Here is a 23,122-nt window from a genome sequence, read left to right on the forward strand (position 1 = left end):
ATTAAATCTCTTTTCATGAATTACATATTCAAAGTTTTGATTGATGATTGATTTTACAAGCAATACATGTAATTTTTTAGTTATATAATTTAATAAAATAAATATGCCTATAACATATATATTTGTCATAGATAATTTTTTTTCATATTTTTTTGAAATCGTACTATCTTTTAAAATCAAAATTAAATTCTTTACTTTTAATTCTTTGTTAAAAAACCCATATTTGATGATTAATTTTACAAGTAATATATGTAATTTTTTGGTTATAAAATTTAATAAAATAAACATGCCTATAACATATATATTTTTCCATTTTTTAAAAGGAAAAAAATAGTTTTTGGATGAGTAGAAATTTGTCAAAAAAAAAAAAGAAGATGCAACTAATGCTAACATGCCATTTCTTTGGAATTTTGTTTTTGACCCTTTGAGGATGGAAACACAAAGAACTGGTGTATCATAAAAGCAAGCAAGATACCATAAGCTAACGACAATTTCAAGAAAGAATCATATATCAAGCTCCGAATCTTTAAGTTTTGTTCAAAGTTTCTAAGCTTCATTCTCGTACTTTGTTTTTCAGAGCTTGTAACTTAGCTATGAAGGCCTTTTTAGCGAGGGTTTTGCCATACACTAGGAACACCAATCTGCAATCACTGCGCACCGTAGTTAAGATTCATGAATGGGGACATAATTTCAGGGTTCAATCCAACCGGAGCCATCGGCACGCGATAAATAGCATGCAAGTTAGTGCAATCTTGATTACGGGGTAGTGTTGTGGTCTTGAAGTGTGAGTTTACAATACATCTTTGTAAGAAGTATGCTTGTTTAGTGGAATTTGCATTCAACACCAGAATAATAGCTCGATCAAGATGGACCATTGGACCAGAGCATAGAAAGAAATATAATATGTTGTATCGATATCCTTGGTAAAGCTCCCACTCGCAACAATGAGGTGCAAAAAAACTGATGCACGAAAATTCAAAAGAGAATTTTACAACGAAGCAATATCCAGAAGTGTAGAGGAGAACTGCTCCTTCGATCATATGTTACAATGTCGACATATTCTACTAACGCAAATTTGTGCACACACATAAAAACAGCATACCCATCGTCTTTAAGATTTTGCTTGCGTACGACCTCTATGAGGGAAAGGTGTTCTCACAACCATCAGTGCCCCGATATGTCAGTTTGCTTCTGTTTTTTCGAGCATTTATCATCTTCTTGTTCCATGGCCTTTAGCTTATTCTTTATTGCAGCAATTCTAGCACAGCGATTTATTTGTCCTGAATAACCAACAGGAATGCTAGATGCACTTCCTTCACCACTGTATTTGAGTGAATTAGCTTGTCCTTCCAATGTGTATTTCTCACTAGCAAGACGAACGACCAAGGGGCGGCCACATGCCATCCTGCCGTGCATCTTCTCCTTGGCCAGTTTAGCTTCCTGCATTCTCACTTTAAAAGCAGGATTCAGGAATTGCATCGAGTGAGGACACTATAAACTGAGCAACTTACCTCTATAGAACTGAACTGAATGAAAGCATAACCACGTGGTTCTCCACGTTTTGGGCCACGGGTATGCCACAGGAAGTCTTCGGAGATTATCTTTCCAAAGGGGGAAAACATCTTAATCAGAGCAGCCCTACAAGGATTCACATATAGTAGTTTTATTCGGGGGCGTAGAATTCTTGATAGAAATTATTTGATACCAAAGAATGTTGCGCTTACTCTGTGATCCTCAAATCAAGGTTCCCAACATATAATCTACATTCCAACTTTTCATCACTGAAATTGTTGGAGTCCTGCCAATTGTTGTGAAAAAGCCAAGTCAGTGACTCGCGATATAACATGCAACCATCCACCAGCTTAAAAATTACTTATCGATATTTCATTCAGATTTGAAAACCTTTAATTCTTATGCTGCAAACTTGAAATGTTACTCAGAACTGAGTTTCCATCCCTTGAATGATGGGAAATATAAAGAAAAGCAAGTGATGCTAACGAACATCAAATATACTCACTACACTTTGTTTTAACGTATAAATTTCGATGGACTAAAAAGAGGCTTGTAGAAGAAATACCATGATATAGCCACAGTAGTCGTCAATCCTTTCGAGAGTCAATCCACAAGCAGAGAGTCAATCCACAAGCAGAAACCAATTCCAAAATAAAAAATGAAGTCAACGGCAATTGAATACGCATTAAAACTCAGGAGATCCAAATGCATTATTTCCGAGAACAAAGACACATTCTTCCACAACATATCACCAAATCAAAGAAAATGGCAATACAAGAGAAGGTAATTCCACACAGACTTCTACTTTAAAGAATATAGAGCAAACCTTAATTATACACTCTCTAACACACACACAAAAGACAGACATACATTTCAAAGTACTTCTACATTTAATGATTAAAAAATGGTTAGAAAAATGAAACCATGTACAATGGCTAGTTTGTGTAATTCACGATTATCAAAATACTCACCACACTAAAGGCACATATTCTAAATCAGCTCTGCTAGGAATTTCAATTTCCAGAGAGTTCAAGCACTCCTTTCTGGATGGAAGGATTTGATCGAGGAATGAACTTGTAAAAATGAATTTGATTAACTCCAATAATTGAGTATTTGGTGGATTTGAAATGCTTTGGTTCCGTTTTTTTAAAAAAAGAAAAAAACGAGCTTTGTATCATGATTCATACACAACACAATATGAAGCATATAATCTCCAGAAATTGAAACTAACCCAATCACATACAAAGTACGATTAACCAAACCCTAATCGTAAAAACAATATAATTTACAAAAACAATAAAAACTCTGAGTAAGATTAGATGAAAAACCTCAAGATTGAGAATCCAAAGAGAGAATTTGATTCATCGAGCTCGTCGATTAAAGGATACTTGGTGTCGATACTCGTGTGTGCATTTGCAAGCTAAATGAAACTGATTGGGCCTTTAAAAGCCGAATGGTTGTAAAGCCCAATTAGACAACAAATGGTCCATCTCTCAGCCTGCACTAAAATGGACCTAACCCATGGCAGGGTTGACCACGATCTAGTTTTGCATGGAGCCCAGTTTTACACATTTTTTTTGGATATTGTCTTGAAAGTGAGCGAGCTCAAATCAAAACGGGCCCAATGAAACGGTCCAACCCATAACCCACCAAAACTCACAATCAATCTGTCAATTTTCAATTAAGTTTTGAGGAATTGATCCACTACCCACCACTTGGTGAACAGGCCAGCCCACTATTTTGACAGGTTGGGAACTGTCCATCTGATCCGCATATCAGGCGGGACCCGACAATCCAGTGGACCCCACCCAAACAGCTCCAGCTCAACCTACAATTATTTCTAAAATATAAAAAAATTACTTTTTTTTAAAATCAAGAATAAATTCTTGCCCTAAAAGATATACAAAACCGCCGTTTTTATAAACCCATTGCTAGTTTATTGACATCCATATTATTTCCAATCGGTCGGGATTCCTTGCTATGACTTGCAGCGAATAGCTATTGAAGAGCACTTCATAAAATATTCCAAATGATGAAAGATGCCATGCGGTAAGGAAAATGAGTAAATTTCGGCAACAAAAATCAAACAGTAAGATCTTGAAAGTCAAAAGCTTCAAAATGTCACGATACAAACTGTATTCTTCAACAAAATCACACGCTAATTCAACTCAGAGATGTAATATATGTACATATCATTTGCTCAAAACAACTAAAACTGGCAAGACCCACAACTTCACCACACCACAAAAAGATCCATCCTTCTACCCACTTAAAATATGGTTGTAGACGTATGCATCTACCCGTGCATCATCAGCTATTTTAAGTGATGAAACAGCTTCAGCAGCAACATGATCAGCAGATAAATCAGCAGAGCACAAATCATCTTCTTCATAACACAGAGAGTATAAATAATTTTCTTGAGGATCAGTCGCCCACATAGAATTTCCCCATTGATTTTGCAATTGCCCATATATACGAGCATCAGAAACACGTCCCATGCTTTCAAATGAATAATCGAGTTGGTCATGGTAAGGAAACAGCCCCCGTCTTCTCCCGAAAATGACATCAATTTGTTGAGCATGATCCCACGAGGACAGCCCCTCGTCCTTGTTCCGCACGACATTGCCTGAATCTTCAGGGTCTTCACCAAGTAGGACATGAAGTGCAACTGCCTCAGCTATGGCGGCACCTTCTTCATCGAGCCGCTCCTGTTCTTCTTTCTTTTTCTGCTTCTTCTTTTCCAGTTCGGAACGGATGGCCGCAGAAGTAGCCAGAGCCTTCTCTAAGCGCCTCCTCTTCTTCTCGGCCTGTTTAAGGCGATCTAATTCTCCCTTCACCTGCTTCTTCTTGGCTTTCCTAACACTAGCTGTCACTTTAACACAATCCATCATGCCCAGTAACGCCTCAACTGTAACTCTATAACTTGTACACCTCTCTCTCTTAAATTACCCTTGTGCTTTTTCGAGAAAACTTACCTCAGCAGTGAGCATGATCTATCTATATGTTTCCGTTTCCTTTTTAACCTTGCTATTAAATACTTAATAATGGAAACGAAATATTAAAATTGGAAACTACAGAAATTATTTAGATAGATCAAACTTACACCTACACCCACTCCGGTCTAAAGGAGTACCTCATTTTACGCACACTACACTCCCAAAAAGAAATAACTGGACATAGGAGAATAGAAAACATATGAGAACTTAATCCACTAACCTTTTCCATTTTTCCCAATTTCTCACAACCTGTGCCACCCATATCGCAGTCACAATATAAAAAAAGATGATTTTATTGATTTTAAGTTAACTGTTTCTCTCTATTTCGAATAACTCACATGGCCTTCCTCCTGCATAAAGATCGATGAATCATTAGAAAGCACTGAAGATCTGACTAAATGCAAAGCAAAATTCAAGAGAGAAATCACAACAGCATGCTGACATGAAAAAACGACAAAGATAAAATAGAAAACAATACTACAAATAGCAGCGACAACACAAAAAATCAACACGACCATACTGATTAAGTAGGTAAGCGACACATAAAACAATTTATTATGTAATGCACACATAACTTGGCCTTTACCACAGCATCGATCGAAAAACGCCCACAACAAATGCTCCTATAACCCATTCAAGATCCGATCAATCCTAGCCACCTCAAAGATCAAATCCTCAATAAAGTACCAAACAGAAATACCCTAATTAACATGCAGTCCTCCTAACCGGAGCCTTCCATTTTAAGCGTAAATTAAATAGAATTCTATCATCACTAGACTAGAACAATTACACGTTCTTTAATTTTTTCCCTTAAAACTAAACAATCAATTTTTAAGTTATCAAATCCGCAGTATAAACTAGAAAACAACTAGGTAACTGATTCAGTAACATTAGTTCCTTATGATAGCTGTTGGTTTAGGTTACCCATCATAACAAGCATCCTGGTGTAGTTACTCTAACCTCAATTTCAGATCCCCCAAAAAAATTTACAATTAAGGTATCCAAACAATTAAACAATTCAACAAAACCTACTCTACTTAAGAACCTAGATTAAAGGAAAACCCAAATCCAATAACACTTAGACGACAAAAACCCACAATCAATCGCACGATTCGCCAGACCCAGAAGCCAAAATCTAAATTCGAAAGAAAATCAATCTCTCATATGCACTGTTTTGCATCAGATCAAAAAATCCACATAGAGAACTGAAAAAATAATAGAATAAATCAGTAATTCAGAATCAAAACCAAGTAAAACCTATAACGATCAAGGAGAGAAAAGAAGGCCCCTCAACAACAAGATGCTATCAGGGACAAAAAAGATCAACTTTAAGGTCAAAAAAGGATAAAAATTGTGAATCGGGTGAAGAAAAAAAGTATGGATCTGTAACAAGTGAGACGGATAAAACTTAAAAGAACCGATCGAATGAGATTGCTTGCCGGTGGGAACTGGAAGAGCCGGAAGTGAATAGAACAAGGGTAAAATTGGATATTAGAGGATTATGGATACGTGTCACCTGATTATTAGTCGGTCACATTGCGGATTTCTCAAGGTCTCATGTAATCTATTCTGTTAACAAAACAAGATATTATTATCGGTGAATATTATAATAAATAAAGAACTTTCAAAATAAATTGAGTGCATAGGACGTGTGTGCACTAAGTGTTAATTCAATTACTTATTTAATGTATATAGAAATATAATTAATGACGTCTATTTACATCACTGAGTAACAAGTGACGAGACTCTAGCATATGGATAATTTCTCCTATTTAAGGTCTATTTTCGACCTCAAAATCCACACACCGAAGAGCACTGAGAAGAATTCGTTTGAGTTCCTTCATTGGGGGCGTTCAAGCAACTTAGAATCGAATACGAAATCATATTTTTGGTCTGACATCTTGGATTTTACCCAATCCTCCGAAATTAATCCAAGTTGTTCATTCAAGAATATTGAAATACCAGTACAAGAAATTTGATATTTCACTGGTATCTGTGTCTATAAAATTAAGACATATTAACCTCTATATCCTCCAAAGTCAACTACGTAGAAAGCTTTCCAGATACAATCTACCGATAAAGAACTCCAAAGCAGTGAACATCACTCTTCGTGCTCACTAAACTCGTGTTCGTGAACTCCGGTGGAATATATCTACATAGCTAACGAAATTATATTTAAATCATAAACTTACAGTTCTTAGACATAAAAGATTCTTGAAACTCAAAGGACATAAAGAGCTTATTTACCCGGTCATTTCCATTGGAGGAACCGTGACATGATTCCACTCGGGGCCTAAAAGCTTCGTGATCCCATTATCAGACTGTTTATCAGCCAATATATTGGTTGATTTCAAGTTTTGATGAATCATCGCTGGTTCAGTGTCTTAACGAAGGTAAGTCAAACCGAGTATAAATCAAACATATCTACAAATTTTATACATACATGCATACGCATTTTATATACGTTCTATATATGACCACTATTGATTCGGTTAGTAGCTCAAGGGCAAATGAAACAAGTTTATACTCGACAAAGATTCATAAACCTTTTTGTGATTCCTATAATAATCTTCACTCGAATTTTCCAACTTAAAGAGTTTGCTACGCCTATCAACTGGTGAAGCCTGTGGCTAAGATTCCCATTGTCTATATACTCCCACACAAGCATCCCGATTCCCTGAACGAATAATATTAAATTAAAAAATAAATTATGTGATTATATTCAAGAATTTGGTTTCAGTCGGGAAATGGGATTAATATTTGTTGGCAAAATTTATAGTTTATAGACGGAAAATATATCTTGCAACATTTCCGGTTGATATGACATTTTTTTTTAAAATATGATGAAGTTAGAAAAACAGTTGCTATTTGGTACAGGTCGAGTAGAGAGAATTTTCCCACATTGATTACAACCAAGAATTTGTTCTATGACTCGTAGAAAACTTGGAACTTTTATAATATTACTTGCACTTATCTGAATTTTTTATATCAAATAATTAACCAAGAATTGTCACTATTCATGGACCCGAACCTGGGTGATCTATCCATGACCAGGATGAAGCTTGGGTTATAGGAACTCCTACCTAATGTCAAGAAAAGGATTGATTATATATATCAGGAAAAGGATAATATATATATAAAATGATAATAAGTTTGAATATTTATTCACTTTATCTCATTCTTCTTTATAGTACGAGTACATTACGGCAGATCGCTTAGCACTGTTCATCTTCAGCGCTCTTAGCGCAAGAGCGCTCGATCAGTGAGCTATTACGCATTCTTTCAAGGGTGGCAGGAGGGGTGCAAATCAAGGGCCCGATTTGAATGGGAAAAACCTTGACTTTGTGTACAAGTGTACGGGCACGATCTGAGTACGTCGAATGTCATACTGATCAAGGGAAAAAATCGCTTAGCTACCTTTCACATTCTTGATTGATTGTTGGGTGCCTCTGTTTGCGTTTTCTGCTTTGTGTAACATCGCTGCATCGTCCGACTAAATCCTCGAAGCACATATCTGAGACGACAAATATGTTTAAGAAAACTGTACTTGTTACATGCATCGGTTTATATAAATATACTTATTTCGTTTAGTATTTTGTACTTACGAGATTGCTACCGTTCATATGGCCGCTTTTAGCAATTTGGCTAACAGTTCTTATATATGCCTGCTATTCTATAGCCTTTTGACAACTTCTTCAGTGTTATCGATCGATAAACAAAGAAAAAAGATCACATGATCCCCATTCCAGCTCACATTTTCGCAGATCCGGTATCCAACACTAGTGTTTTCAAATCCTCCACATCACTACCACCAACAATGCTTTCCCCATAAATCCCAGGCCATTTATCATCACAATACGTCGCTTGGTTTTCTGGCTCCTCCATGTTCGCCTCGATAGCCCATCTCTTAACGGATAACAGCCTCTTATCCATGGAACTCGGATTGATCAGCAATCTTGGACTTGATGATTCAGTGCTGTTTTTTCCGCGTTTCCCGAATACAAGAACAGAGATGAGGATTGAAAGCAGGATTACTGCAACGCCGATTACGATAGCAACCCATAATTTCATTCCAAAGACTGATATGGGTTCCGACAGTTGGTGGCCAATTGGGGATACAATGAATGGCAATATGATCTTTTTTTTAATAACAATAAAAAAAAGTTTCGGAGTTGATTATTTGGATTAATGGAAGATGGATTTATATCTAGTGTTCTTGATTAAGATGTTCTGAGATAAAAATTTTGTTACAATAAAATTTAGTTTTATCAGGACTCATTCTCTGGAATTCGATTATTTGACAAGTAATTGGCATGTTACTGTGTGGTACGAAATCATGGGTTTCTTTTTCTTTTCATTTTTTTTTTAAAAAAATCTAATGATTTAAATATTGTTATAAAAAAGATAAATCAATCTTTATCTTAAGTTAGAGAATAATTATAGAACATTCACTCCTAGAATAGTTATTTGTGTTGGAAATTAATATTTATTTGTGTTGAAAATTATAATGTTTAAAATTAGGTAAAATTAGTGTGTGACGATGTATGTAATGATGAAATTATTTTTAGATTGTTTTCCAAAGAAATCTTATAAATAGGTCTCCATTTGTAAAGATTTGATACAATTGAGTTGAGAGAAAAATATTATAAAGTGTGTATTGTGATAATTTTGAGAGTTTGAAATTTTTATTTTTCACCGTAAATTTTTAATTTTTCACAACAATTTGAATATATAAAATACATGTAATTGATTAATAATATATGGAAGTGACGTGGTTGATTGGGGAACGGAATCTGTGGAGAACAGGTTCAACCGAAACAGGGATTTTTATTCAATCACCAAAATGTAACCATATAATTTCATTAGGGCGATTCTTCACAAAACTTCTTTACCATATTCGAATAAATATCAAATGGAAAAAATAACACAATCACATTTTTAATCACCATCGTCAAAGTTTATCCAAAAGGAAATATAGATTATATCCTAAAGACAACCAAAATCGGATAAGAGAGCCAAGCCCCAAAAATAATATTTAATTAAAAAGGTTTTAAAATTCATAAATTATGTTGTTTATGCAAGTATGATGTATAAAAAAAAACCTGAATTGAAATTTTCTTGTTTAACGGATCAAATATTATCCAACTATCGAACAAGAAGCAAGGTATATTGTGGAAAATAAAATTACATTGAACTTATTGCATAAAATCTAGAAAACAGGGCCGACCAAAAATTGCATTACATTCCACATTGTATTACTTACTTTCCCGCAACACAATTCTTCTCATGGTTTTGATACTGAATTATACAGTGCCACATCTTCGTCCACCCTTACAACACAAAATGAAACTCGGTACACTTTTGCCTAGTTTAATCAGTACTTGGGGTGCACACCATTTCGAGCTTAAATTATTTTGTTGGACAGCTCATGGACCACTCTCGTTGGCCGCTACATTCAATTATCTACTAATTATTAATCTATAACTATGTTTAAAATTAAAACAAATTACAGGCCCGAGTCTAGCTATCATAAAACTCGATAATCAGTCTGAATCAAATGAATCGAGCTCGAATCTTTAACAGAGTTGATAGTTTGTTTATAACTCTATCAGTGTTCAATCGATTTCATTTGTTTGCACCCCAAGTCCAACCTAAGAAATAATCTAATACTAGTCCTCCTTCACCTTTTATTGTACAGTTACTATGTACAACACGCGAGGACATGAGAACTGCCCAACCAAAAGAAAATATGATCACAAACACTGGATTTTGCCTTACTTTATACAATCCAATACCCGTAGTGCCAAGCCAAGGTCCTGACCTGCTAAAATGAGCACGTTTTGGTTTTTAATTAAAAATCATAAGCATCATTCTCGCAATATCATAATTTCAAAAAACGAACCGCCAAAGGAGTACCACATTATGTCGAATCGTCAAATTGATCAGTACGGATATATTTTATTGCATCGTAGGCACTGTCCCTTTTGTCAATCTCGTGGGTTGAAAGTAATCGTCTCTGCAACAATATATCACAATGGTTACATTGCATGTAAGTAGAAACAGGGCCAATGGAGCAGAAGGCGGGATAAGTGCAACCCCATTCCCTACTTCTGGTGAAAATTTACTCAAATTTTACAGTTAACTCTCTGATACACGGGCTTTGTTCCATCAATGTTTTCTATTTTCTTGTCTCACAAAAAAGTTTCATATTATACAACTCTTCCCCCCACTGCCATTCCATATTCATGAGTCCATCGTTGCATTATATGTTAATAATATGGCAGTAAAAAGTCGTAGGAAACTTCATTACAAGTAATTGCTCAACAATAGAAGATTAGAGAATGGAGACTTATGCTGTGATTCTCGGACTACATAGTTCTTACATGATCCTCAAAATCAGGACTGGATAAATTGATGGAGAGATTTCTCATCAACAATAAAACCTGTTAACGTGTCCGGGAAAAAAAAGAAAAAAATCAGTAAAAATTATAGCATATGTCAAGGGTATATAGAGTTAATAAAGATCATCAAATTATATTAGTAAGGAAAATAACACTATTTCTGACATCTCAGACCGCAGTAAGGACCAGAATATACTTTTGCAGCTTGTTTCACAAGCTTTAAAAGAGTAAGGGTTACTTTGAAATATAACATCTGAGTACAGATATTATGTTTAAACTTCATTAAAAGATTTTCTTTTTTGCATAAGTTAGACATGTTACAAGAGAAACAAACCAAACAGAGTAAAAAGAGCAGCTTTGAAGTCAGAATGTACGTTCCAACTGTAACAAACAGAACAAAAAACATTCTTGAGCATCAGTTCAAGATCAGATATCACATCCTCATTCCTTTCCAACAGTTTAGTCCTAAGTATTTAGATGATGCATTCATAGATTTTGCTTGACACACCAAAAAATAATGGTTTCTAGTTTCTACCACATAATGATGAAGCAACGAGATGCACAAATGTCATGCTTGAAAATCATACAGTTTCGATGTCAATTTGATCCATTTTCTTCAATTTCTGTAAATGTCCGGTCACATTTGGGTCAAAGATACTGCCTATGAAGTTATACACTTGAGCAAAATCAGGAAGAACTGCAATAAAAACCGCAATTGATACATTAATAACAGTAATAACCAGAAAGCAGCCAGCAAAATAAGTAATTAATGAAGATTACATCCATTAGAGATGGAATCAGAAAAGTGATAAACATCAAGAAGTTTTCATGTTTGTACACGAAACATTAGCTACTAAGCAGATGCGTGCATAGAAAGGAACCGGACAAGACTGTTTGGAGCCAGGTAAAAAAAAACTCATTTGAAAATACATTTGAGAGTGTCGGCACTTCAAACCATATAAATTTTGACTATTGTGTAACACTTTATGTAACGATAATCAAATACCACCTAACTGTTTACGAATTAGCACAAGATACACACGATTAAGCAAAAGCACTCAACCATTACAGCTCAAGGAGCACAATGCCTCGACAACTTTATTCTTAAAATCTTAATTATCAGTGGAATATCTTACCTGTTGGCCTAGCCCTTGGACTGCTGTCACTTCCACAGCAACAGTAAATACCAGGCAGTGACTGTCCACCAGATCTGATATCACCTGCAACAACATAAATTCATACTCAGAGATGTAATGCAAAAGTCTTCGAATTATGGAATAGGGTATCTTTATTTGCACATAAGATTAAGAACACCTTTTTTTACAGAATTGTCAATCAAGCAAGGTAGGGAGGCAGCAGTATCAGAATGCCTGAGCGAAGCTGAAGAATCTGGCCTACTTACAGATCCAGTATCAGGTACAAGAGGGGATGCTTGGGGAGATGGCATGGGTCGTAAAACACCCCCCACTGCTGAGCTTACAATACATGGCAGAGTTTATACTAATTTCAAACCCACTCCAAACAGGATTAGAGAAAATCAATCCGCTCTTACAAATTTTTGAAGCTTTCTGTGGATAAGGATGAGCAGCTTTCCTTTTTGGCCGAGGTGGAGGTAGATGTTCCTTGATCCCACTCTTTTGAACTTTCATAAAATACTTCTGTGCATGACTGCGAATCTACAAAAATATGATTTATCTTATATCACGTCACTCAAAAAAAAAAAATCTTCACACAGAAATTGTGAAGTGGAAAGATGTCCAAAAACCAATATCAACAGAAATGTTATTTTCTTGTTACCAGAAAGTAAACTCCAAAACAATTGTTTCAATTATGTAATTGAAGTTCATGTGGTAAATCCAATAAGTACAAACACAGGAAATGTATCTGGCAGAGCCAGGAAAATTATAATCCAGTTGATATGGCCAGAAAAGCTCTGTTGACAGCATCTCTCTGTGCCTGCTTAGCAGGAGTCACTAATAAATGTAGGTGTATCCCAGTAATTTTGATAGAGGTCCTAGTTTAAGGCACATTTCTCTAAAGCTTCCAACAATAAAACAGTACCTGAAGGTTCACAAGCGACTGAATATTTATTCCAAAAAGGCTTATTTGACCAAATTGTACCACGTAATACTTTAAAAAAGTGTTCTGAGTGAGTTATTTAAGCTCCAGTCCCTCACTGAGTTAACGTTCCTCTGATGCTGAGTCTAAAATTCTGTATCCCATGAAAAACATAATGAAACTCCTTATATACAAACTTTATAAATGTCAAAAACACATATTCAAGGCACACATCATGATAATACAAAAGAATTCCCAGTTCAGAAACCAGGTTATGATAGTAGATTGAATTCGGCTGGTATTTCTGAACTTCTCGCCCTCAGAACCTATCCTTTGAAAGAAAAAGTGCCCGTAGAATATGTACATGTCATGCTTAGGAGTTGGGGAGTTAATTCAACAAGAATAAAAGTAACAGTCATTCAAACAGGCAAGACAGGGTAATTACTAATTAAATAATTGTACGAATTTAGAAGTTACCTGAATGACACTCTTTGATCCAATGAATGCTTCAATCTTCTTCCAATCACGATCAAAGCTGTATTTATGAAAAGAGCTCAAATCTTTAGTAAATCAAACCAATAGCAAATAAAGGAACAATACAGAGCGAGAATGTAAAATTATGGTTTGGACGTTTGGTTCATCAAAGAGTAAGCCGACATCTTGCTGCAGGATTAGCAGATCAGCAGCCACACAACAATTTTGAAAACAATTTATTACCCTCTCCACTCACTCGCATCCTTGAAGGTTATCGTATTCATATATTAAGTAAACCTTGGGTATAGCAATACCCTCGATCAAAACATATGAAATCATGCGTCTCAAGAAGACAAATAAACAGCCAAAATACAGATAATCGCTCCTTCTACTACCTGATCAAAGCACAGTTACAATGGTCGGAAGACAAAAAACAGAAAGCAAAGAGAATTTGGCCATACAGTTCTTGCCTAATGAAAGTACTCACATATAAAACTTAATTCATGAAATCTAAAGAAAATCCAACCAAATTAAAATTCCTTGGCACAGTCTCGGTCAAATTCACCCGAACCAAACCCTAATCCACGTAAACCGGTAAAACAAGAATCAATAAATGCCAAATCCAAAATTTCGTGCTCACAGCTGAATGGCTTCCAGAAACTTGTCGTGCTCGGGTTCGGTCCAGCTCTCTCGTGACTTGGAAATCGTGTAATGTTTTCGGACCTTCCTGTTCGAGTCGTCCTGAGACAACGTCGTACTGGAGGCCGCAACCGCATCCGTAGAAGATGATAACGAGCCGAGGTTCGGCAAAGCCATGCCTGTAAGAGCTTCCAGTTGGGTTTCGGTTTTCTGCTTGGTTGCTAAGCTCAGAAGGCTCCCTTTATTCTCAGTAAAGCCACTTTTCCACTAACAGCAAATATTAAATCAGCTGGACCGATTCTTCTAATTTCTATAAAAATAAAAGTAATAGCCAGTGAGGGTTTCTGCAAAGGTTGGCGGTTTGCATGAAAATGGAGATGGGTTTGGACCTGCTTTGGCCCAATTTTGGATCTATCCTGTTTCACTTTACACCGCCTCGTTTTCGTTGGACCGTCCTAAAATTAAATAATTAATTTATATTCAAATCATAACAAAATAAAAATTATAATTATATTTATTTATTTAAACACATTATTATAAAATAAATATATACATATATATATATAGACACACACTTGTATACATTGGAGGACCGAATTATTCAGTCGTATGACAATAGCTTGACCATAATATGTCATCACTCTTTCTGGTACGCTGGTGTAAGACGTGAGCTCGAATCCATATTAGAACAAAACCAAAGATTGACATGTTTAAATTCTTACAAATCCTAGCAACGTTCCAATAATCAAATGTGAGATTTTATATTATTTCAATCGAAACCCAAAAAATATAGGTCCATGAAATTGAGATGTAAATCAAGCACTCGAAATGGAAAGTCATGTTTCGCCACTCTCATCTTCTTCCTTCCACACTTCAGTCCAATTTTTCTCGAACTGTTCAAGCCCCAAGATTGAGCCTTCTTCATCTGGATCCAGACTCGTTGAGAGACTGCCAAAAGCTATCCCAAGTGCTGAAGCTCCAAAGGTGATCAAAGTCGTCAAATATGGCAGCCAAATCGGTATATCCCACAATTTTTGTTCTTTTATTATGCTAAAAGCTTGCAGCGAAGCGAAACCCGTTAACAATGGCACGCCTACGTACGACAGGATTCTTGAAATCATTCTCTTCCACACAATTTCAGGTATTTTATCATCAGCTTCTTCGTAGTCTCTGCTGCTTCTTCTGGTTGTTTTACCTTTTCTTGCAGGGATTTCTTTATTCTTGGGCTTTCTTTTGTATGGGTCTGACTGTCCGGTGAACCCCTTTGCTTCGCCGTGCACCCTCCATGTTCTTGGTTGTGGGAATGGCAACCCACGGCGGTTATGATGGAGATTTGGGTTGCTTTGCGACCATGAAAATGGTTTTGTTGTGTGTGGGAGTGTGATTTGTTGGAGAATGGTGAGAGTTTTCATGGCTTTTCTTCCAGTTTGTTGTATGTCAATGTTTTCGAAAGAAATGTGTGTGCGCACAATTTGTCATTATTGATGCGTTGAAATCTTATCTAGACAGATGAATGGTTCTGTTTTATGCTAAAAAAATTCTCACTATGAGTTGATTGGAATATTGTATTGCTAAAGGATATTTATTGCCCCCACAATTGTAGTCTTTATACAATAAAAGAAGATAAAATACATTTGCCTACCGAGTCAAACCAGACATCTTCAACTTTGGGAAACCAAATTCTATTCCACTGGGTGCTGTTCACCGTCTGTTTATGCAAAGATTGGATCTTTATGATATTGCAACCAGAGGGATCATCTAGCAGCACAAAATAGTCAATCTCTCACCTTCGCATGAATATTTTTTTTAACTTCATGCTCATTTTACCAGATTTTCGAATTTTTAGTGTATTGAAACTTTTCTATATATCTATCTGTGTCAAAGTGCTGTATATCTTACCTATTAGTCTAGCACTGCGGTGATTCTTGTTGTCTACAAAGTCAAAAGCAGCAGGAAGTGTTGATACAGATTTGTGGCTATAGAATGTTTTGTTAAGTTAAATAAGCACCACAAAGTTACAACCAAGATTTTTGCTTTTAAATTGTCGGCTTCAAAATATCACAGGAAATAATTCTGACAATTGACAAAGCTTGCTGTCAATAGCTAGCGTAATCTTCCTAACATCTGGGGAATTATCAACTGCCCGGCTTTCTCAGCTTCTCGTATGATTTCCTCGAAACCTGATTTAAACAACAGAATAGGATGCAATTACTCTTAATGAAGTTTTGTCATCCTTAGCATATATTAATTAAGAAACCATGTAAAGTTAACATCCCTAGATTTGCGGTTAAGCTGGTAAGAATGCATATGTATTTTGCAATTTAGATACTTAGGAATTATGTTGGAAATCACATCACAGTTACGTAATTGGCTTTACATTATACTCAATTTGATGTAATCTTCTTGTGATTTAGTGTTAGGATAATATACTCTCTACTGTATATATTTATCCCCCAAAACTTAACCTATTTTAAGGGTGATGATTGTATTTTAAATTAAAAGAGAGTCAATTATGTTTTTCCGTTTGACCATTGTGTCAAGGATATACGTGTTCGTGACATGAAGATAATCTCTGTAGTGTATTCTCTATTTACAAAATTTTTATTATTTTATATTCAACTTACTAGAATTCATAGAAAGATTTGGTTAAGTTTGATTGAAGAATTTCTACTTTCAATTGAAAGCTTCCATTTCTGGATACCACTCTTCCTCTAAATATATTTTATCTTACCTGATAGGTGGATGGTGATCCGCATCGAGGGCGAGCAATCCCATTTGTAGAATTTGCCACAGAGTTTCCTGATGATGGAGAAAGACTTGGTCTAGTATCAGGTGATTGAATATACGGAGAGAGTGGTGAACGTGTTGTGGCTGTTTGATGATACGAGAGTGGCGAACGTGTGGTAGCAGTTTGATTATATGAAAGTGGTGTCCGATGGCTAGAAGAATAGGGAGATCCAGTTGGGCTTCGCCAATTCAGGTGAGAAGGTGATGCCATTCCCGGAGACTTGGGTCCAAATTTAACTGGAGTTAATATATTCATCTCTATCCTGTGGAACACATTAAGAGGGAATTCTTAACCAAGTCTAATGATTTTATGTATATAATATTGATATTTTAAACATCAAAGTGTATCATTATTAAAGTGATGCGTATTTTAGGGAGTGAAACAAACACTTGAAGAGATTAAATACTTGTATGATAAAAATTTTATGTGTTCATTAGTAAATGGTTCATTCTTTTAAAAAATGGAGAAAAAACTAAAGTAGATAAAAAAAAATTCGAAATAGTAGAGGAGTATTTTAGGAAACAGAAAAAAAGTCATGGCAAATAAACTCTATAAGTGGTTATTCTAAAGGATACTTCATAGGTACATGGTATAGATTAATCGTGCTAAATTTGATCAAAGAGGATAAAGGTTGAGTCTAACTTACTTGTTGTGATTGTCAACATGTTCATCTGTTTCGTCAAATATTGGCCCCTTAAAGCATACAAGCACATAGAAATAGGAGCTTTAGATATGATTGAGGCAAAAAAATAAAGCATCTACTTGGAAAATTTAATTGAATGTGATTTTAGTTTACCTGTAGTAGTTCTTCCAGAACATCTTCCATCGTAATTATGCCAAGAACTTCTTCATCTGTACTAGGGGAAGAACTTAAGCTTTCAACACTAATTATTGTGACTAAGTTGGAGTTGACGTTCGGTTTCAACTCGTTAGATTTGGAGGGAATACTTTCTGCGACATCCTTGAGATGACTGGCATTCTTTACAACAACACCCATATGGCTCTGCCCTTTCTGAAACTGGCTCAATATGGCATACAATGGTAGACTTTCATTGAATCTGTCATATGCCAAAAAACCAGAGGAGTTGGTTACATATTGATATGATATGGTGAAAATCTCGAAGTCGGTTTTGTAGGTAAAAGATTAATGGAGGTAAGAAACATAAAACGTTGGAATGATGTACCTAGGTATTCTCCTTATGGTAAGATTTCTGATGGGGAAATCGTCTTCTCGGAGACATTTGATCAAATTCTTGACCTATTGTCATTTCAAGAACAGAAAAACCAACTTTAGGTTCTAATGAATCAATATTTTCTTTCACGGTGGTCAGAAAAAAGAATATAAAGAATTTGCCCACCATTTTCAAGTGAAAGGCTAATAAGAGTTAGTTAATCAACTTACCGTTCGCCTATTGGATGCTAATTACGATTTGTTTTTACATAGAGGTATATACTAAAGTATAAAATTATTGATGGGCCATTTTCCACAAGTTTGAACTTTTGGAGAAGTGTGTTTCTAAGGTAATGATCATATTTTTTTCGGTTCAATTTGAGAGTTAAGACTGCTTGGTTTTGCTTACCAGAACGAGGCCAACAATGTTTGTTGGAGAACCCGAGTATATCGGTATACGACTGTGGCCTCTGCTTATGATCAGATCCATAGTATCACTGAGGACAGAAATATTTGTGAAAATACAAGAATGTAAACTTTGAATGGAGAAAAGGGCAGAGAGCTTGCTGCGTACTTGTCGAATTTAGCATTAAGATCAAGTGAAAAAACTCTAGACAAAGGTGTCATTGCATCTCTAGCAGTTTTCTCGGTCAAGTCCAAAGCTCCAGAAATTATAGTTGTTTCATCATGGGTCAATTCTCCACCTTTTCCAGCCTGACATCACCGATGCATTACATCTAAAAATGGCTATAGAAACTAATATTTGGAAAATTTTATGTGTGAGTTTATAGATAATTTAACCATGTTGGGGAAAGATGGCCCCAACAACCCATATTTGGCCATGCCTATAAAACCCGGGATTTTGTGATATCGTGATCATATCAGTTTAATATCAGGTTAATAATTTGATGGTGTAATCTTGGATATTAATATTTAAATCATTCAGAATATAAGATTTGTTTTAAGGTTATCTAAGTTGTGTAGATAATTGTGTAGATAATTTTATCGTGTACAGAATTATAAAGCTCGAGATTAAGATAATATTATCTATTTTTAAACTTGAAATTTTGGTAGGAATAAATTTATCTCAATCTAAGGAATTAAAGAAGGAATTTTGAAAATAAGCAGATAAATGTCTAAGATTTAGGTTGATATTGAGATACCGGGATAAAAGATCAAATAAGAGATAATAAAATCCCTAGAATTCGAAATCTAACAATATACACCATGAGATTTTCGAAAATTAGGTGGAAAAAAAAAAGGAGATTTCGGATATCTACCTAGATCACGGATATATCAAGATTTTAGATTTGATTCACAGTTCAAACGCACTATCACGATAGCAGCCAACTCCTATAAATAGAAGGGCCCTAGTTTTCGAAAATCACACCTTAGAATACAGCAAATTTTCGAAAATTCTCCTCTAGTCTCCATAGGAATTTTCGAGCACAGCGAAGCGCTGCCGCCGTCCAGCCGTTGAAGAGGAATTTTCGAAATTCCTGTGCAAGCAACCCTAATTATTCACGTAATTTTTGCATCAAGAATTTAAGGTAAGTGGGCAAATTTTAAAGTTTAAATTTTTGGGTTATGTGTTTTTCTTTTTAAAGAAAAAAAATTACGGTCGAACACCGTCTACGTTTTTTTTAAAATCTTGTTACGTTTTTGTGAGAACACTGTGAGGATTCCCTGAAAATGGGTGGAATTCCAACATATGGCCCTTAACAGTGGGATAGAACTGTTTTACGGCCTCGCCCCCTTAGAGGATTAAAACTTAGGGACTGACGTCAGTAAACCATGAAAGGTGAAAAATTGCAGTGTTAAAATTATGAAAAGCATGCTATCAATATATGTTATTTTCGAAAATATGGAATTTGTTATGTGGTGTTCGATAATTCCCCCATTTACTGAGTATTCCCAAAATACTCACCCCTTACAACCTTTCCCAGATAAATCCGAAGAACAGGTAGAGGAAGAAGAATCTGAACAGTTTTGGGGCTGGTGATTTAATTTAATTTTCGAGATTTTGGTAGTAGGGATTTTCGAATTTTAGCAAATTTAAAATTTTATGTTAGACGTTTCCGCAAGTTTATTTTATTTCAGTTGTAAAGACGGTTGTTTTTTTTTTAGATTTATGATTAATAAACTGGTTTTCGGTGTATACTATGCTACGAGGCTGGTCGTTTCAGTTGTGTGATTGTTAAACGACGTCGGTGTCAAATCCCGAGTTTCGGGGCATGACAATGCCTATGGATGTAAACAAACTGAATCGAACGAGTATCAAGAAAAATTATAAGGCTCGAATTCAAGCTCTGATAAAGTATATTCGAACTTGATTCGAAGCTGAAAATTTCAAAAATTTTGCGAACAATTTGAACTATTCTTCGAAATCACAGGTTCGAAAAACGTGAAATATATTTATTTATTATATAATTATATTATATCAAAAAATATTAAAGATCACAATATGTTAGATGAACTATCGAACAAAATATTTTAGGGTCAAGTTCGGTTGGAAATAAAAATTCAAAAATTTCAAGTTTGGCTCGAATTCGATAATTTAAATATCAATCTAATTTATTTTTCGAGCTTGCTCGATTTGTTTACACCATGTCACCTCTTGTGAAATAAGTCAGTCAATACCCCAATAGTAGTTTGATCAAGTTTTGACAAGGGGTTTTGTTGGCAGTAATTGTTTCTATGTGTGGCTCTATGATTGAAACATGTAATAGCATTTATATTGCTTTATAGTTTAAAATATTTGAATTACACTCATCATCTATAAATTTGATAAATACGAAATACGATCATATGTGTATCTATGGAAATCATGTACCTATTATTTTATTTACAATTGTTTATCACATACGTTCTTAGGAGGAAGTAGTAAACTTGACGTGTGTAAATATTATCATTTCCTATATTGTTAGAATCAATAAATACAAACAAACCTCATTTCCATGCATGTCAACCAAGGTTTTCAACTCAGCACGCCTCAATAAAGCAGAATGGCTCTTCCCAAGCAGCAAATCCAGAAGCTTGCTAATGGGGTACGATAAAGGGAAAACTATTAACACCAGCAATCTTACTAGTACTGATAATCTTGCTCCAATACTCAGACCATATCGAGAGCACACGGATTGAGGTATAATCTGCGCGAAAAAAGAAGGATGAGACGATGAATAAAATCTATTCCATATGTTTCAGGATAACTAAATCGAACTTAATCACGCTCCCAAGTTTTTCTTATGAGGAAATTCTCCTTGCTTAGAGAAATTTGTTCCAATCTTTAAGTATGGATATGAGAACGGGCACACGAGTACAACAGTGTCCCTTCTGGATATGCATGAGATAATGTACGAATACGAAATTGCAGAATATTTAAAACATGCATTATGATTTGCATGAAGGGGTTGGAATACGAGTTTCGCATTGTATCCCGGGTTATATTATTTAAAAAAAAACAGAAGAAAATATTGATGTACCTCTCCGAATGCGAGTATGAGGGTAACTGAAATCAGTATGGCTCCCCAGGCAGGAAGAAGAGCATCAAGGAAAATTGGAAGGGCCTTTAATTATATCGCATGAGAAAAAAAAAAGTATATATGTTAAAATAATGGTTTAAAGATTTAATTCAAAGTAAAGTTTTATGTGTCATGCAGTTACCTCCATTGCCAGGGAATTGGATATAAGCAGCGTGCAAAGTAGCAAGTGCTGATTCTTCACGATCGGGTAGATCTTTTCTGCAAGAGATGATGAAACCAAATAACGTGTCAGTGCACATGGATGGATTCAACTTGAAAATCCTTGTGCACTCGTCCTGACTGTGACCAAACAACCATACGGTTCGCGATATGCTGAACCAACAAGACTTGTAATGGCATGACAACTACAGATACGTCAGATTTAATAAAAATTCTTGACGTTTGAAAGGGGACTCACCGGCATTCTTTCTGTCCTCCGGCCGACCAGCCTTGATGAGGACTTCGAGATCAACGAGGCTGAGAGACATGAGTCCTAGAGTTAGCCCAGACATGAGGCCGGCAAAACAAACTAGAGATACGCTAACCACCAAATATACCCAAAACATAGTTTCACAACATGGGACATCGTTTGCTGCCATTTTTCATTAATGATTCTTGGTCAGTGCAAGAATTTACTAGTGGATATTCAAATGTTTGAGTTTATGAAAAATTTTAAGGTGGTCGGATGCGCCTTTTTTTTTTGGCTAGGGACAAATGCAAGGTTTATGTTCTAAAATGGGATGATTTAAATATATAGAAGAAAATTAGGTCCAAATCTAGTATTTCAAATGATGATTCAATCTATTATTTTGCATATCTAACTATTAAGATTGGGAGTTAATAGATTGATTAATAATTCCAGTATTAGTTTTTAAAATTCCCAAAATACCTCTACTATATAAATTCACAAAATAAATGCACGTTAAAATAAGAAAGATCAATCTTCTAAAAAATCATTTATGAATAAGATTGATTGTTCTCTTTAAAAAAAACCAGAAGAATTATTCTAACCTATGATAATTTACAAAAATTCTTACACACTAAATAACGAAAATAATGTTATTTAACTAATTATAAACAATCTTCTGAAAAAATCACCTCTAAAAAGTTTTACTTTTAATATAAGGTACATGAAATAATAGAGTTTAAAACATTAATTATTTATCATAAACTATCAAAAGTAAAGAAATTGATGCTTGATAGTAACAAGCTAGAAAAGCCAAGAGTAGTTAAAATCTTTAGTAAATTAATGCTGATAAAAAATTAAAGATAACATGTAAAAATCTTTAATTTAATTCAAGTTGATGAGTTTCACTCGGATACACACAAAATATTCTACCCAATAACTAAAGCTTTATACATATTCTATATCATTCGTTCAAATTCCGTGACAAATAGAGATGTTATAATGGTTATTCTCATCCACTATATAAAATAAGTGGATTGAATTGACAATTTCTTGATTCATGAAACAACACAAGAAATTAGTTAGGTTCGTCCCGTCATCTAAACTAAGTGAGTTGAATTGAAAATTCCCAACACACCAAATAATTTTTCGATGA

At 35.1% G+C, this 23,122-nt stretch overlaps 5 protein-coding genes across 13 annotated transcripts; all 5 read right to left on the reverse strand.

Moving 5' to 3' along the window:
• Positions 1–887: 887 nt before the first annotated feature.
• LOC140989580 (uncharacterized) lies at positions 888–2,941 on the reverse strand. Of its 5 annotated transcripts, none has more exons than XM_073458853.1 (6): positions 2,841–2,931; positions 2,484–2,555; positions 2,078–2,105; positions 1,725–1,798; positions 1,512–1,638; positions 888–1,440 (listed from the first exon to the last, which is right to left on the reverse strand). In XM_073458853.1, exons 3-6 carry the CDS (start codon positions 2,078–2,080, stop codon positions 1,165–1,167), a joined length of 480 nt encoding a protein of 159 aa, XP_073314954.1. In that variant the 5' UTR covers positions 2,081–2,105; positions 2,484–2,555; positions 2,841–2,931; the 3' UTR covers positions 888–1,164. The 5 variants fall into 5 exon arrangements, with proteins under 5 accessions (XP_073314954.1, XP_073314953.1, XP_073314950.1 ...); XM_073458852.1 differs by having other exon boundaries at positions 2,484–2,585; XM_073458849.1 differs by lacking the exon at positions 2,484–2,555 and having other exon boundaries at positions 2,841–2,941.
• A 638-nt stretch (positions 2,942–3,579) lies between these two features.
• On the reverse strand, positions 3,580–6,058 carry LOC140989579 (uncharacterized). The gene is made up of 2 exons (XM_073458848.1): positions 5,766–6,058; positions 3,580–4,858 (listed from the first exon to the last, which is right to left on the reverse strand). The coding sequence occupies exon 2, from the start codon at positions 4,401–4,403 to the stop codon at positions 3,774–3,776; it is 630 nt and encodes a 209-aa protein (XP_073314949.1). The 5' UTR covers positions 4,404–4,858; positions 5,766–6,058; the 3' UTR covers positions 3,580–3,773.
• Positions 6,059–10,286: 4,228 nt separating this feature from the next.
• Positions 10,287–14,433, reverse strand: LOC140990222 (protein REVEILLE 6-like). Of its 5 annotated transcripts, none has more exons than XM_073459815.1 (9): positions 14,082–14,431; positions 13,445–13,502; positions 12,462–12,585; positions 12,224–12,376; positions 12,046–12,129; positions 11,497–11,606; positions 10,892–10,951; positions 10,425–10,524; positions 10,287–10,329 (listed from the first exon to the last, which is right to left on the reverse strand). In XM_073459815.1, exons 1-8 carry the CDS (start codon positions 14,255–14,257, stop codon positions 10,429–10,431), a joined length of 861 nt encoding a protein of 286 aa, XP_073315916.1. In that variant the 5' UTR covers positions 14,258–14,431; the 3' UTR covers positions 10,287–10,329; positions 10,425–10,428. The 5 variants fall into 5 exon arrangements, with proteins under 5 accessions (XP_073315916.1, XP_073315915.1, XP_073315914.1 ...); XM_073459814.1 differs by having other exon boundaries at positions 10,287–10,332; positions 12,224–12,379; XM_073459813.1 differs by having other exon boundaries at positions 10,411–10,524; positions 12,224–12,379.
• A 297-nt stretch (positions 14,434–14,730) lies between these two features.
• LOC140990223 (uncharacterized protein PAM68-like) lies at positions 14,731–16,793 on the reverse strand. Its single transcript, XM_073459817.1, has one exon. It carries the CDS (start codon positions 15,490–15,492, stop codon positions 14,917–14,919), a length of 576 nt encoding a protein of 191 aa, XP_073315918.1. The 5' UTR covers positions 15,493–16,793; the 3' UTR covers positions 14,731–14,916.
• Positions 16,794–17,510: 717 nt separating this feature from the next.
• On the reverse strand, positions 17,511–22,269 carry LOC140990221 (DUF21 domain-containing protein At5g52790). The gene is made up of 9 exons (XM_073459811.1): positions 21,979–22,269; positions 21,703–21,779; positions 21,522–21,605; positions 20,988–21,188; positions 18,614–18,753; positions 18,449–18,536; positions 18,053–18,126; positions 17,665–17,926; positions 17,511–17,561 (listed from the first exon to the last, which is right to left on the reverse strand). The coding sequence occupies exons 1-9, from the start codon at positions 22,157–22,159 to the stop codon at positions 17,511–17,513; spliced, it is 1,158 nt and encodes a 385-aa protein (XP_073315912.1). The 5' UTR covers positions 22,160–22,269.
• Between the last annotated feature and the right edge of the window lie 853 nt (positions 22,270–23,122).

The sequence above is a fragment of the Primulina huaijiensis genome, chromosome 12 (assembly GCF_012295235.1).
Source record: "Primulina huaijiensis isolate GDHJ02 chromosome 12, ASM1229523v2, whole genome shotgun sequence".
In the NCBI taxonomy this organism is placed as follows: Eukaryota; Viridiplantae; Streptophyta; class Magnoliopsida; order Lamiales; family Gesneriaceae; genus Primulina; species Primulina huaijiensis.